General features: G+C 46.8%; 1 protein-coding gene across 1 annotated transcript in view; it reads left to right on the top strand.

Moving 5' to 3' along the window:
* Window positions 1–958: 958 nt before the first annotated feature.
* The window catches only part of caprin2 (caprin family member 2), a 31,627-nt gene continuing 17,196 nt past the window's right edge, over window positions 959–15,389 (top strand). The window contains exons 1-10 of the mRNA XM_055159886.1: window positions 959–1,183; window positions 2,051–2,113; window positions 2,379–2,465; window positions 3,315–3,466; window positions 4,286–4,368; window positions 5,715–5,837; window positions 5,918–5,943; window positions 6,026–6,274; window positions 7,432–7,464; window positions 8,177–8,287. Coding sequence (XP_055015861.1) covers window positions 959–1,183; window positions 2,051–2,113; window positions 2,379–2,465; window positions 3,315–3,466; window positions 4,286–4,368; window positions 5,715–5,837; window positions 5,918–5,943; window positions 6,026–6,274; window positions 7,432–7,464; window positions 8,177–8,287 — 1,152 coding nt within the window. The remainder of the gene's footprint in view (window positions 1,184–2,050; window positions 2,114–2,378; window positions 2,466–3,314; window positions 3,467–4,285; window positions 4,369–5,714; window positions 5,838–5,917; window positions 5,944–6,025; window positions 6,275–7,431; window positions 7,465–8,176; window positions 8,288–15,389) is intronic.

A 15,389-nucleotide genomic window follows, 5' to 3' on the forward strand; every position in this document is an offset into this window, starting at 1 on the left:
TGAAACTACAAAAAGACAAAATATGAGTCGCACCGTTGTGTCCTTGAGCAAGACACTTCACCCCCCAGTGTGAGCGGGTTCAGAGGAGACGCAGAAATGTCCCGTGTTTCATAAACGATCGTGTTCGTGACGGTTAAATGTAATAATCTTCAGTTTTTAGAAAGTGTCAGGATTTAAAGCTGCACTCTGGAACATTTGGAGGGTTCGCCGCCTGCTCGTCTCCATGGTGATGTTAGTTTTGCCTCTGTAGTTCTGATCCAGTGTTTAAAATAATGTCTTTATTGAACCTGTGTTCTGTGTGTGTGTGGGGGTCGCCTCTCCGCAGACTTGACTCGTGACCTCCGGGGGGCGCCTGCTCGTCTCGTCGTCGTGGGGACAGATTAAGTTTAAAGCCTCAGTGTGGAACAAACACATCTCCATGGAGACGAGCAGGAGGCAAACCCCCCACCAGTTTGTACTTTCACATGCTCCTGATCCTTCCTCTTCTCTCTCTCTGTCTTCTCTTCTTTCCTCTCTTCTCTTTCTTCTTCTCTCTTCCCTCTTTTTTCTTCCCTCTTCTCTCTCTCCTCTCCCCATTCTTCTTCTCTTCTCCCCTCTTCCCTCTCTTCCGTCTCTTCTCTTTTCCCTCTTTTCTTCTCTCTCTCTTCTTCTCTCTTCCGTCTCTCCTCTTTTCCCCCTCTCTCCCCTCTTCAATCTTTTCTTCTCTCTCCTCTCTTCTCTTCTCTCCTCTCTTCCCTCTTTTTTCTCTCCCCTCTCTCTCTCCTCTCTTCCCTCTCCCTCCCTCTCCTCTCTCTTCTTCCCTCTTCCCTCGCTCCTCTCCTCTCTCTCCTGTCCCCCTTCTTCTCTCTTTCCCTCTTCCTCCCTTCTTCCCTCCTCCCTCTCTCCTCCCTTTCCTCTTTTCTTCCTCTTCTCCTCCAGCTCGTGTCGTGTCTTCAGTCGTGTCTCCGGTGACGTCGTCATGGTGCACCTGTCCCTGACCCCGCCCCCTGAGCCCTGTCACCGCGGCGACGCCCTCCCGGAGCGTCACGTGACCAGCCCGAAGGCGGGGTCACCCGCGGAGGGGGCGGAGCTCGCCGAGACGAACGGCGAGACGTACGAGAAGACGTACGCCGGCTACGAGAACTACATCGAGAACGGACTCCTCTGCCTCAAGCACAAAGTCCGCAACCTGGAGAAGAAGAAGGTACCAGAACCCGGACTAAAACCAGACTAAAACCCGGACTGAACCAGGTCTGAACCCGGTCTAAACCCGGACTGAACCCGGACTGAACCCAGTCTAAACCCGGACTGAACCCGGACTGAACCCGGACTGAACCCCAGACTGAACCCGGACTGAACCCCAGACTAAAACCCGGACTGAACCCCGGACTGAACCCGGTCTGAACCCGGACTAAAACCCGGACTGAACCAGGTCTGAACCCAGTCTAAACCCGACTGAACCCGACTGAACCCGGACTGAACCCGGACTGAACCCGGACTGAACCCCAGACTAAAACCCGGACTGAACCCGGACTGAACCCCAGACTAAACCCGGACTGAACCCGGACTAAAACCCGGACTGAACCAGGTCTGAACCCGGACTAAAACCAGACTAAAAACCCGGACTGAACCAGGTCTGAACCAGGTCTGAACCAGGTCTGAACCCGGACTGAACCCGGACTGAACCCCAGACTGAACCCCAGACTGAACCCCAGACTAAAACCCGGACTGAACCCGGACTAAAACCCGGACTAACCCCTGACTGAACCCGGACTAAAACCCGGACTAAAAACCCGGACTAAAACCCGAAACCCGGACTAAAACCCGGACTAAAACCCGGACTAAAACCCGGACTGAACCCGGACTGAAAACCCGGACTGAACCCGGACTAAAACCCGGACTGAACCAGGTCTGAACCCGGACTAAAACCCGGACTAAAACCCGGACTAAAACCCGGACTAAAACCCGGACTGAACCCGGACTGAACCCGGACTGAACCCGGACTGAACCCGGACTGAACCCAGTCTAAACCAATGTGTGTTCCTCCTGGTGTTCCTCTCTTGTGTCTCAGATGAAACTGGACGAGTACAGGCTGCGTCTGCGGAGAGGAGAGCTGCTGAACAGAGACCAGATGGTGAGATGTTCTCCTGCCCGCGGGGGGAGGGTCTCTTCTTCTGTGGCTGTGTGTGTGTGTGTGTGTGTGTGTGTGTGTGTGTGTGTGTGTGTGTGTGCTGTGTGTCTGTGTGTGTGTGTCTGTGTGTGTGTGTGTGTGTGTGTCTGTGTGTGTCTGTGTGTCTGTGTGTCTGTGTGTGTGTGTGTGTGTGTGTTTGTGTGTGTCTGTGTGTCTGTGTGTGTGTGTGTGTGTGTGTGTGTTTTATTTGACTGTTGTTTCGTTGGAGGCGTCGGTGGAGAAGTACGAGGAGGTTCTTCATCATTTGTCGTTGGCTCAGGAGCTGCACAAAACTCTGGACTCGCTCACACAGAACGTAAGAACATGTGACGCTAACCCGAGGCACTGCTCTGTCTGCACGTGCTCCTCGAAGCTCCTCAAAAAGCTCTTCAAAACTCTTCAAAACTCTTCAAAACTTTTCAAAGCTCCTCAAAACTTTTCAAAACTTTTCAAAACTTTTCAAATCTCCTCAAAACTTTTCAAATCTCTCTCAAAACTTTTCAAAACTCCTCAAAACTTTTCAAAACTTTTCAAATCTCCTCAAAACTTTTCAAAAAAACTTTTCAAATCTCCTCAAAACTTTTCAAAAAAAACTTTTCAAAACTCCTCAAAACTTTTCAAATCTCCTCAAAACTTTTCAAAAACTTTCAAAAAGCTTTTCAAAAACTTTTCAAATCTCCTCAAAAAAAACTCCTCAAAGACTTTTTCAAAACTTTTCAAAATCAAAACTCAAAACTTTTTCAAAACTCCTCAAAATTTTTCAAAAAAGCTCCTCAAAAAAAACTTTTTCAAAAAAACTCCTCAAAACTTTTTCAAAAGCTTTTTTTCAAAAAAAACTTTTCAAAGCTTTTCAAAACTTTTCAAAGCTCAATGACTGCTTCTGTTTTTCCTCAGATTTTTGTGTGTTTATTTCATTTCTCCCCCTCCTCTTCTTTTCTCTCCTCCTCTTCTTTTCTCTCCTCCTCTTCTTTTCTCTCCTCCTCTTCTTTTCTCTCCTCCTCTTCTTTTCTCTCCTCCTCTTCTTTTCTCTCCTCCTCTTCTTTTCTCTCCTCCTCTTCCGTCCTTTTCCTCCTTCAGCTCTTGCGTTCTCAGAAGAAGGCGGTGAGGAAGGAGCAGATGTTGAGGTCTGAGGAGGAGCGGCCGTCGTTTGTCTTCGGTGCTTCAGCTGCAGAAGATCCTTCAGAGTCTGGACCTGGACCGGGTCCGGACCGACCTGCTCTCCGGACTCAACCGGGCCCCCAAAGTCCAGGTCCAGACCCTGCACCGTCTGGACCAGCTCAGACCTCTGCTGGGACTAACCCGGGACTACACCCTCAGGTCAGATCTTCACGTTAAACATCTTCACTTAAAGGTCCAGATCTTCTAAAAAGGTCTAGATCTTCTAAAAAGGTCTAGATCTTCTAAAAAAGGTCCAGATCTTCGTGTTAAAGGTCCAGATCTTCTAAAAAGGTCCAGATCTTCTAAAAGTGTTAAAGGTCCAGTTCTTCTAAAAAGGTCCAGATCTTCACGTTTAAAGGTCCAGATCTTCTAAAAAGGTCCAGATCTTCTTTAAAGGTCCAGATCTTTAAAGGTCCAGTCTAAAAAGGTCCAGATCTTCACGTTAAAGGTCCAGATCTTCTAAAAAGGTCCAGATCTTCACGTTAAAGGTCCAGTTCTTCTAAAAAGGTCCAGATCTTCTAAAAAGGTCCAGATCTTCACGTTAAAGGTCCAGTTCTTCTAAAAAGGTCCAGATCTTCGTGTTAAAGGTCCAGATCTTCTAAAAAGGTCCAGATCTTCACGTTTAAGGTCCAGATCTTCACGTTTAAGGTCCAGATCTTCACGTTAAAGGTCCAGATCTTCACGTTAAAGGTCCAGATCTTCTAAAAAGGTCCAGATCTTCGGTTAAAGCTCCAGGTCTTTGCTTTAAAGCTTCAGATCTTAAAGGTTCAAATTTTCATTTAAAAGTCCAGATCTTCATTTAAATGTCTAGATCTTCACTGTGAGAATTGTGAAGTGTTTCTAAACTCATCGTGTTCTGAATGCAGAAGAGAAGTGAGGAGGAACTTTTGGAGGAATTATTTGGACCACTGCAAACTTTAAAAAATCAGATTTTTAAAAAAATCTTCATATATGTAATAAAAGTGCGTGTTGTTTCAGTCTGGAGGAGCAGATGGAGCAGGCGGCTGGACTCTACCTGGACCTTCTGGACGCTAAAGACGAGTCTGTGGTCGGCTCCACGTGTGAGTGACCCCGAAAAAAACACCACGAAACCCCACAAACTCCCACGAAACTCCCACGAAACCCCACGAAACTCCCTCGAAACTCCCACGAAACTCCCACGAAACTCCACGAAACCACCACGAAACTCCCACGAAACTCCCACGAAACCCTACGAAACTCCCACGAAACCCTACGAAACTCCCACGAAACTCCCACGAAACCCCACGAAACTCCACGAAACCCCCACGAAACTCCCACGAAAACCACAAACCCGAAAAAACCACAAAAAACCCCACGAAACTCCCACGAAACCCCCACGAAACCCCACGAAACCCACGAAACCCCACGAAACTCCCACGAAACCCCACGAAAAACCACAAAACCCCACGAAACTCCCACGAAATCCCCACTAAACCCCACGAAACCCCCACGAAACCCCCACGAAACTCCCACGAAACCCCATGAAACCCCCACAAAATCACACGAAACCCCATGAAATCGCACGAAACCCACAGGAGCAGAACAGGAGGCTTTTTCTCTGAGCTACTTTTACAAATCAAAAATGCCGCACAGACTCAGTTTAGCGTCTTGAGTCAATTTTCACTTGAGTTTCGAAGTTTCCGTGGGCGTCGCCGTCATCAGTGAGGTTTTTTTTTTTTTGGCAGATCAGCTCCAATCGGACGATTAAGCCATTTTTAAATCCTCATAGAATCAAAGTCGGTCACATGAACATTGAACCTTTTACTCAAATGAACCGACTTAGATTTAAGATTCAAAACTTTTTTCAAATTCTCCATCAAAATGAACGGGATTCCTGTTTAACTGCACGTGCTGCCACAAGAGGGCGCCGTTTACGAACGTTTAGACACAAAAGAGGGCGAGGCTAAATAAGATCCTCACGTTAAAGGTCCAGATCTTCACGTTTAAAGGTCCAGATCTTCGTTTAAAGGTCCAGATCTTCGTTTAAAGGTCCAGATCTTCGTTTAAAGGTCCAGATCTTCACATTAAAGGTCCAGATCTTCGTTTAAAGGTCCAGATCTTCACATTAAAGGTCCAGATCTTCACATTAAAGGTCCAGATCTTCGTTTAAAGGTCCAGATCTTCGTTTAAAGGTCCAGATCTTCGTTTAAAGGTCCAGATCTTCGTTTAAAGGTCACACCGTTCACAAAGTTAAATAATTCTAGAGCAGTAATAGTTATTCAGTATAATTCATAAATCCCCTGGAGCCTGTGAGTGGAACCAGGGCAGAAGTGTGACTGAAAATAAGGTAAAACCAGAGTGTACGTATAAATGGAGATGACTCACCCACGAGCCGTCTGATGTCTGATGGTGCTTCACTTTTCCTGGTTTGATGTTTGTTTCGCAGTTAAAGAGCTGAAGGAGGAGCTGGACCTTCTGCTGGAGAGTCCGTATTTCAGATCTCTGCCTCTGGACCCCGAGACCTCAGACTCCGCAGACTCCACCGACTCCACAGACCCACAGGGCAAAGGTCAGGACTTCATCTGAACAAAACGAAACCAAATGTGTTTCCATAAAATCATTCCATAACACACGTGTCCTCCTCTGCAGCTTCATCCAGCTCCAGCTCAGATCAGGTGAGTCCAGGCATCTTCAAAAGACCTCATGTAAACGAGGATCTTTACTTCTTCTTCTTCTGTGTCTCTCGTCGAACCACAGTCGGTCTCGGGTCCGGTCCTGGCTCCGGTCTCGGTCCAGACCTGGGACTCGGACTTCGGGGCCCTGGAAGACCGAGAGCCTCCGGAGCAGTGGGACTCCGCCTCCGGCTCCCCGGCCGTCGACGAGAGGCCGAACCCCGGCAAACCCTGGAGAGGAGGCGCCGCCCTGGTGCCCAAGAACCACCAGAACCACCAGAACCACCAGAACCACCAGAACCCCAGGAGACACGGAGACGGAGACGGCAAACGGGTGAGAGAGAGAGACGAGAGACGATACAGACGATACAGAGACAACAGACAGGGACGAGACGATGCTGATGAGAGAAGAGAGAGACGAGACAATACAGACGAGAAAAGAGACGATACAGACGAGAGGAACAAGACGATACAGAGAAGAGTGAGACAATACAGATGAGCGACAAGACAAGATAGATGAGACGAGAGGGACAAGATGAGAGAGACCATACAGACTAGAGGAAAGAGACGAGACGATACAGACGACACGAGAGAGAGAGAGGAGAGAGAGAGAGACGAGAGAGAGAGAGAGAGAGACGAGAGAGAGACTAGACGAGAGACGAGAAATGAGATGATAGACAAATGAGACGAGAGAGAGAGAGAGACAGAGAGAGAGACAGAGAGAGAGACAGAGAGAGAGACAGAGACGATACAGACGACACGAGAGAGAGACGAGAGAGAGACGAGAGAGAGAGACGAGAGAGAGAGAGAGAGAGAGAGAGAGAGAGAGAGAGAGAGAGAGAGAGAGAGAGAGAGAGAGAGAGAGAGAGGAGAGAGAGAGAGAGACGAGAGAGAGAGAGAGAGACGAGAGAGAGAGAGAGAGAGAGAGACGAGAGAGAGGAGAGAGAGAGAGAGAGAGACAGAGAGAGAGAGAGAGGAGAGAGAGAGAGACGAGAGAGAGGAGAGAGAGAGAGAGGAGAGAGAGAGAGACGAGAGAGGAGAGAGAGAGAGAGAGAGAGAGAGAGAGAGAGAGAGAGAGAGAGAGAGAGAGAGAGAGAGAGAGAGAGAGAGAGAGAGAGAGAGAGAGAGAGAGAGGAGAGAGAGAGAGACGAGAGAGGAGAGAGAGAGAGAGAGAGAGAGAGAGAGAGAGAGAGAGAGAGAGAGACGAGAGAGACAGAGAGAGAGACGAGAGAGAGAGAGAGAGAGAGAGAGAGAGAGACAGAGAGAGAGAGAGAGAGAGAGAGAGAGAGAGAGAGAGAGAGAGAGAGAGAGACAGAGAGAGATGACAGAGAGAGATGACAGAGAGAGAGAGACAGAGAGATGACAGAGAGAGAGAGAGAGAGAGAGACAGAGAGAGAGACAGAGAGAGAGAGACAGAGAGAGAGACAGAGGTTCTTCTACATTTTCCTAATGAACTTTGACATGATTCTAATGATGAACCTGATGTTTCAGAGGAAAGAGAAGAAGATCCGAAGAGAAGAACTGGTGAGTGCACTCCTCTCTCTCTCTTCTCTCTCTCTCTCTCTCTCTGTGTCTGTGTCTCTGTGTCTCTGTGTCTCTCTTGTGTCTCTGTGTCTCTCTCTGTCTCTGTCTCTCTGTCTCTGTCTCTCTGTGTCTCTGTGTCTCTGTCTCTGTCTCTGTCTCTCTCTGTCTCTGTGTCTCTTGTCTCTGTGTCTCTGTGTCTCTTCTCTCTGTGTCTCTGTGTCTCTGTGTCTCTGTGTCTCTGTGTCTCTCTGTGTCTCTGTGTCTCTCTTCTCTGTTCTCTCTGTGTCTCTGTGTCTCTGTGTCTCTGTGTCTCTGTGTCTCTGTGTCTCTTCTGTGTCTCTCTCTGTCTCTCTGTGTTCTCTGTCTCTGTCTCTGTGTCTCTGTGTCTCTGTGTCTCTGTGTCTCTGTGTCTCTGTCTCTGTCTGTGTCTGTGTCTCTGTGTCTCTCTGTGTCTCTTCTCTCTGTGTCTCTGTGTCTCTTCTCTCTGTGTCTCTGTGTCTCTGTGTCTCTGTCTCTCTGTGTCTCTTGTGTCTCTTCTGTCTCTCTCTGTCTCTCTGTGTCTCTGTGTCTCTGTGTCTCTGTGTCTCTCTGTCTCTCTGTCTCTTCTCTCTGTGTCTCTGTGTCTCTGTGTCTCTTCTCTCTTGTCTCTGTGTCTCTGTGTCTCTCTCTGTGTCTCTCTCTCGTCTGTGTCTGAAGAGTTTGTCTTCTGCAGAACGTGGACCTGCAGATGGACGTCTTGTCTCTGCCCTCAGACCCGGACCTTCGCAGACAGAGACTGGAGCAGCTCCTGAACCAGACGCACGGAGCCTTCAGCTTCATGCAGGTCAAACCCACAGAACAAAAACTCTTTCTTCAGACGCAATGTCCTAACCCTAACCCTAACTTTCTTTTCTGTTCCTGTGTGCGTGCGTATCCCTCAGTGCTCCAGGTCAGTTCCACAGTGGGGAGACCAGATGAGATTGGCTAAAATTCGGCATGATTTTATTTTTTTTAGGTGATACACGGACTATAATACATATTGGACTTCTGGTCATCGTACAATTCACACTGGGAAGGATTTTCCGAAAAAGTGATCATCAAACCTCCATGTTTGTTTTCCCAGTGGGACGTGTCTATTGTCAAAGTCGATCTTTTCAAGTCTTTTGAACCATATCACTTTTGTTTCTGGTTCTGATATTGTCATATTTTAGTTTTGGGATTCGGACGTCGTAATTGTGTGGTTGTTGTTTGTTCTAACAGCGGAAAACGACTCGAGAAATGTGTTTGTGAACTTCATAAATGCAAAAGTGAATCAGATGTGTGTGACTCAAACCTCTGTTCAAACTGTTTCTCTTCTCCAACAGAATTGAAAAACTAGTGAAAGGTGAAGGTGATGGGATGGGCAGGATTGATCCACAGGAAGAACCAAAAAGGAAACATTTGTCTGACTAAGAAATCATCCTGAGTTTACAGAGAACATTTTGTATGTGGAGCCACGACAAAACAAAATCCAGATCCTTCGTTCAACCTCGGTTATGAATTTAAAAAGTCGACGCCAAAGTGAAAGTCTCCAACTGTTCACCAAGAAACACCTTCCACTGCAAAGAGACCAAGACGTGATGTTTCTGTAAAACCACAAGAACAAGAAAGTGCAGCTCAGTCTGTTTGTCTTCTGCTCCTCTACATTAACAAACCGGATTTTGTTTTGTCGTCGCTTCAAAAACAAAATGTTCTCTGTAAACTCGGGATGATTTCTTAGTCAGACAAATGTTTCCTTTTTGGTTCTTCCTGTGGATCAATCCTGCCCATCACCTTCACCTTTCACTATTTTTCAATTCTGTTGAGAAGAGAAACAGTTTGAACGGAGGTTTGAGTCACACACATCTGATTCACTTTTGCATTTATGAAGTTCACCAAACAAATTTCTCGAGTCGTTTTCCGCTGTTAGAACAAACAACAACCACACGATTACGACGTCCGAATCCCAAAACTAAAATATGACAATATCAGAACCAGAAACAAAAGTGATATGGTTCAAAAGACTTGAAAAGATCGGAAAATCCTTTCCAGTGTGCACTGTGCAATGACCAGAAGTCCAAAATTCGTGATGCATGTATAAAAGATCAATTTTCAAACCTGTCACAAACATATTTTTATTCAAAGATCAAGTCTATTATATTTCTGCAGAAAACAAAACAAAAAAAAGAACTCAAAATGAAAAAATAACAATACACACATGCCAGGCGCGACCAGTCCAGTCCAGTTGGCTTGTGGTCGGGGCAGCGTGTTATCGACTTGACCTCTCGACCGACAGTTTTTAATGTTTATCAGAAAATAACTACTCAGTTTTGTGTTTGAGTGTCATTTTTGGGACATTTAGGGCTTGGACTTTGGACTTGGACTTTGGGACTGTCCTGAATTTTTTGGGGCGTCTGGTCCCCCTCTTCCCTAGTCGTCCATGTGTGTAGTTCTGGTCTCTGTGTCTTACACTTGTTCTGATCCAGATCATTTTAAACACATTCAGGAAAGGTTCTGCTCCGTCCTGTCAGTGGGACGTTTTAGGATCCAGACCTGAGAAAAATGAGGATCTAGTTTTCAATAAAGTTTTAGTATCGATTAGGATCAGATTTTTGATGCTTTTAACAACAATGTGTTTAGTCTCTGTCTCTCTGTCTCTCTGTCTCTCTGTCTCTCTGTTCTCTCTGTTCTCTCTGTCTCTCTGTTCTCTCTGTTCTCTCTCTTCTCTCTGTTCTCTCTGTTCTCTCTGTTCTCTCTGTTCTCTGTTCTCTCTCTTCTCTCTGCTTCTCTCTGTTCTCTCTGTCTCTCTCTGTTCTCTCTCTGTTCTCTCTGTCTCTCTGTTCTCTCTCTTCTCTCTGTTCTCTCTGTTCTCTCTGTTCTCTCTGTTCTCTCTGTCTCTCTCTGTTCTCTCTGTTCTCTCTGTCTCTCTGTTCTCTCTGTTCTCTCTGTCTCTCTGTTCTCTCTGTTCTCTCTGTCTCTCTGTTCTCTCTGTTCTCTCTGTTCTCTCTGTCTCTCTGTTCTCTCTGTTCTCTCTGTTCTCTCTCTCTCTGTCTCTCTGTCTCTCTCTGTCTCTCTGTCTCTCTGTTCTCTCTGTCTCTCTGTTCTCTCTGTTCTCTCTGTTCTCTCTCTGTTCTCTCTGTTCTCTCTGTTCTCTCTGTTCTCTCTGTTCTCTCTGTTCTCTCTCTCTGTTCTCTCTGTTCTCTCTGTTCTCTCTGTCTCTCTGTTCTCTCTCTCTCTGTTCTCTCTCTGTCTCTCTCTGTCTCTCTGTCTCTCTCTCTGTCTCTCTGTCTCTCTGTCTCTGTTCTCTCTGTTCTCTCTGTTCTCTCTGTCTCTCTGTTCTCTCTGTTCTCTCTGTTCTCTGTTCTCTCTGTCTCTCTCTCTCTGTTCTGTCTCTTCTCTCTGTTCTCTCTGTCTCTCTCTGTCTCTCTGTTCTCTCTGTTCTCTCTGTTCTCTCTGTCTCTCTGTTCTCTCTGTCTCTCTGTCTCTCTGTCTCTTCTCTGTCTCTCTCTGTTCTCTCTGTTCTCTCTCTGTTCTCTCTGTTCTCTCTGTTCTCTCTGTTCTCTCTGTCTCTCTGTTCTCTCTGTCTCTCTCTGTTCTCTCTGTCTCTCTGTTCTCTGTTCTCTCTGTTCTCTCTGTCTCTCTCTCTCTGTCTCTCTGTTCTCTCTCTCTGTCTCTCTGTTCTCTCTGTCTCTCTCTGTCTCTCTGTCTCTCTGTCTCTCTGTCTCTCTGTTCTGTTCTCTCTGTGTCTCTCTGTTCTCTCTGTTCTCTCTGTTCTCTCTGTTCTCTCTGTTCTCTCTGTCTCTCTGTTCTCTCTGTTCTCTCTGTTCTCTCTGTTCTCTCTGTCTCTCTGTTCTCTCTGTCTCTCTCTGTTCTCTCTGTTCTCTCTGTCTCTCTGTTCTCTCTGTTCTCTCTGTTCTGTTCTCTCTGTCTCTCTGTTCTCTCTGTCTCTCTGTTCTCTCTGTCTCTCTGTTCTCTGTTCTCTCTGTTCTCTCTGTCTCTCTGTCTCTCTGTCTCTCTGTTCTCTCTGTTCTCTCTGTTCTCTCTGTTCTCTCTGTTCTCTCTGTCTCTCTCTGTTCTCTCTGTCTCTCTGTCTCTCTGTTCTCTCTGTTCTCTCTGTTCTCTCTGTCTCTCTGTCTCTCTGTTCTCTCTGTCTCTCTGTTCTCTGTCTCTCTGTTCTCTCTGTTCTCTCTGTGTCTCTCTGTTCTCTCTGTCTCTCTCTCTCTGTTCTCTCTGTTCTCTCTGTTCTCTCTGTCTCTCTGTTCTCTCTGTCTCTCTGTCTCTCTGTCTCTCTGTTCTCTCTGTCTCTCTGTTCTCTCTCTGTCTCTCTGTTCTCTCTGTCTCTCTCTCTGTCTCTCTGTCTCTCTGTTCTCTCTGTCTCTCTGTCTCTCTGTTCTCTCTGTTCTCTCTGTCTCTCTGTTCTCTCTGTTCTCTCTGTCTCTCTGTTCTCTCTGTTCTCTCTGTTCTCTCTCTGTTCTCTCTCTCTGTTCTCTCTGTCTCTCTGTTCTCTCTGTCTCTCTGTCTCTCTGTTCTCTCTTGTCTCTCTGTTCTCTGTTCTCTCTGTCTCTCTGTTCTCTCTGTCTCTCTGTCTCTCTGTTCTCTCTGTTCTCTCTGTTCTCTCTGTCTCTCTGTCTCTCTGTCTCTCTGTGTCTCTCTGTTCTCTCTGTTCTCTGTTCTCTCTGTCTCTCTTCTCTCTGTCTCTCTGTTCTCTGTTCTCTCTGTCTCTCTGTTCTCTCTGTTCTCTCTGTCTCTCTGTTCTCTCTGTTCTCTCTGTTCTCTCTGTCTGTCTCTCTGTTCTCTCTCTCTGTTCTCTCTCTCTCTGTTCTCTCTGTTCTCTCTGTGTCTCTCTGTCTCTCTGTCTCTCTGTCTCTGTTCTCTCTGTCTCTCTGTCTCTCTGTTCTCTCTGTCTCTCTGTTCTCTCTGTTCTCTCTGTCTCTCTGTTCTCTGTTCTCTCTGTTCTCTCTGTCTCTCTGTTCTCTCTGTCTCTCTCTGTCTCTCTGTCTCTCTGTTCTCTCTCTGTCTCTCTGTTCTCTCTGTTCTCTCTGTCTCTCTCTGTTCTCTCTGTTCTCTCTGTTCTCTCTGTTCTCTCTGTCTCTCTGTCTCTCTGTTCTCTCTGTTCTCTCTGTTCTCTCTGTTCTCTCTGTCTCTCTGTCTCTCTGTCTCTCTGTTCTCTCTGTTCTCTCTGTTCTCTCTGTTCTCTCTGTCTCTCTGTCTCTCTGTTCTCTCTGTTCTCTCTGTCTCTCTGTTCTCTCTGTTTCTCTCTGTCTCTCTGTTCTCTCTGTTCTCTCTGTCTCTCTGTCTCTCTCTGTCTCTCTGTTCTCTCTGTTCTCTCTGTTCTCTCTGTTCTCTCTGTTCTCTCTCTGTCTCTCTGTTCTCTCTGTCTCTCTGTTCTCTCTGTTCTCTCTGTTCTCTCTGTTCTCTCTGTTCTCTCTGTTCTCTCTGTCTCTCTGTTCTCTCTGTTCTCTCTGTCTCTCTGTTCTCTCTGTTCTCTCTGTCTCTCTGTTCTCTCTGTCTCTCTGTTCTCTCTGTCTCTCTGTTCTCTCTGTCTCTCTGTTCTCTCTGTCTCTCTGTCTCTCTCTGTTCTCTCTGTTCTCTCTGTCTCTCTGTCTCTCTGTTCTCTGTCTGTCTCTCTGTTCTCTCTGTCTCTCTGTCTCTCTGTTCTCTCTGTTCTCTCTGTTCTCTCTGTCTCTCTGTTCTCTCTGTTCTCTCTGTTCTCTCTGTTCTCTCTGTTCTCTCTGTCTCTCTCTGTCTCTCTGTTCCTCTGTCTCTCTGTCTCTCTGTTCTCTCTGTTCTCTCTGTCTCTCTGTCTCTCTGTTCTCTCTGTCTCTCTGTCTCTACTTCCTCTGTTCTCTCTGTTCTCTCTCTTGTCTCTCTGTCTCTCTGTCTCTGTTCTCTCTGTCTCTCTCTGTTCTCTCTGTCTCTCTGTCTCTCTCTCTCTGTCTCTCTGTCTCTCTGTTCTCTCTGTCTCTCTGTTCTCTCTGTTCTCTCTGTTCTCTCTGTTCTCTCTGTTCTCTCTGTTCTCTGTCTCTCTGTCTTCTGTCTCTCTCTCTCTGTCTCTCTGTCTTCTCCTGTTCTCTCGTTCTGTTCTCTCTGTCTCTCTGTTCTGTTCTCTCTTGTCTCTCTGTCTGTTCTCTCTGTCTCTGTTTCTCTCTGTCTCTCTGTTCTCTCTGTTCTCTCTGTTCTCTCTGTCTCTCTGTTCTCTCTGTTCTCTCTGTCTCTCTGTTCTCTCTGTCTCTCTGTTCTCTCTTCTCTCTCTGTCTCTCTGTCTCTCTGTCTCTCTGTTCTCTCTGTTCTCTCTGTCTCTCTGTTCTCTCTGTTCTCTCTGTCTCTCTGTTCTCTCTGTCTCTCTGGTCTCTCTGTCTCTCTCTGTTCTCTCTGTCTCTCTCTGTTCTCTCTCTTTCTCTCTCTGGTCTCTCTGTTCTCTCTGTTCTCTCTCTCTCTCTGTTCTCTCTGTTCTCTCTCTCTGTCTCTCTGTCTCTCTGTTCTCTCTGTTCTCTCTCTGTTCTCTCTGTTCTCTCTGTTCTCTCTCTCTCTGTTCTCTCTGTTCTCTCTGTCTCTGTCTCTCTGTCTCTCGTTCTCTCTGTTCTCTCTGTTCTCTCTGTCCTCTGTTCTCTCTGTCTCTCTGTCTCTCTCTCTGTCTCTCTGTCTCTCTCTCTGTCTCTCTGTCTCTCTGTGTTCTCTCTGTCTCTCTGTCTCTCTGTCTCTCTGTTCTCTCTGTCTCTCTGTTCTCTGTTCTGTCTCTCTGTCTCTGTCTCTGTCTCTCTTCTCTGTCTCTCTCTGTTCTCTCTCTGTCTCTCTGTCTCTCTGTTCTCTCTGTTCTCTCTGTCTCTCTGTTCTCTGTCCTCTCTGTTCTCTCTGTCTCTCTGTCTCTCTGTTCTCTCTGTTCTCTCTGTTCTCTCTGTTCTCTCTGTCTCTCTGTTCTCTCTGTCTCTCTGCTCTGTCTCTCTGTCCTCTCTGTCTCTCTGTCTCTCTGTTCTCTGTTCTCTCTGTTCTCTCTGTTCTCTCTGTCTCTCTCTCTGTTCTCTCTGTTCTCTCTGTTCTCTCTGTCTCTCTGTCTCTCTGTCTCTCTGTTCTCTCTCTCTGTTCTCTCTCTGTCTCCTCTGTTTCTCTCTGTTCTCTCTGTTCTCTCCTGTTCTCTCTGTCTCTCTGTTCTCTCTGTTTCTCTCTGTCTCTCTGTTCTCTCTGTCTCTCTGTCTCTCTGTCTCTCTGTTCTCTCTGTTCTCTCTGTCTCTGTCTCTCTGTTCTCTCTGTTCTCTGTCTCTCTCTGTTCTCTCTGTTCTCTCTGTTCTCTGTTCTGTCTCTCTCTGTCTCTCTGTTCTCTCTGTTCTCTCTGTTCTCTCTGTTCTCTCTGTCTCTCTCTGTTCTCTCTGTCTCTCTGTCTCTCTGTTCTCTCTGTCTCTCTGTTCTCTCTGTCTCTCTCTGTCTCTCTGTTCTCTGTCTCTCTGTCTCTCTGTCTCTCTGTCTCTCTGTTCTCTCTGTCTCTCTCTGTCTCTCTGTCTCTCTGTTCTCTCTGTCTCTCTGTCTCTCTGTGTCTCTCTGTTCTCTCTGTTCTCTCTGTCCTCTGTTCTCTTGTTCTCTGTCTCTCTGTTCTCTCTGTTCTCTCTGTTCTCTGTCTCTCTGTTCTCTCTGTTCTCTCTGTCTCTCTGTTCTCTCTGTTCTCTCTGTCTCTCTGTCTCTCTCTGTTCTCTCTGTGTCTCTCTGTCTCTCTCTGTTCTCTCTGTCTCTCTCTGTTCTCTCTGTTCTCTCTGTTCTCTCTGTTTCTCTGTTCTCTCTGTCTCTCTGTCTCTCTGTTCTCTCTGTCTCTCTCTGTTCTCTCTCTGTTCTCTCTGTTCTCTCTGTTCTCTGTGTCTCTCTGTTCTCTCTGTTCTCTCTGTTTCTCTGTTCTCTCTGTTCTCTCTGTCTCTCTGTCTCTCTGTCTCTCTGTTCTCTCT

The sequence above is a fragment of the Boleophthalmus pectinirostris genome, unplaced genomic scaffold, assembly GCF_026225935.1.
Source record: "Boleophthalmus pectinirostris isolate CB_2022bp ecotype Guang Dong unplaced genomic scaffold, ASM2622593v1 HiC_scaffold_2825, whole genome shotgun sequence".
Taxonomy (NCBI): domain Eukaryota; kingdom Metazoa; phylum Chordata; class Actinopteri; order Gobiiformes; family Gobiidae; genus Boleophthalmus; species Boleophthalmus pectinirostris.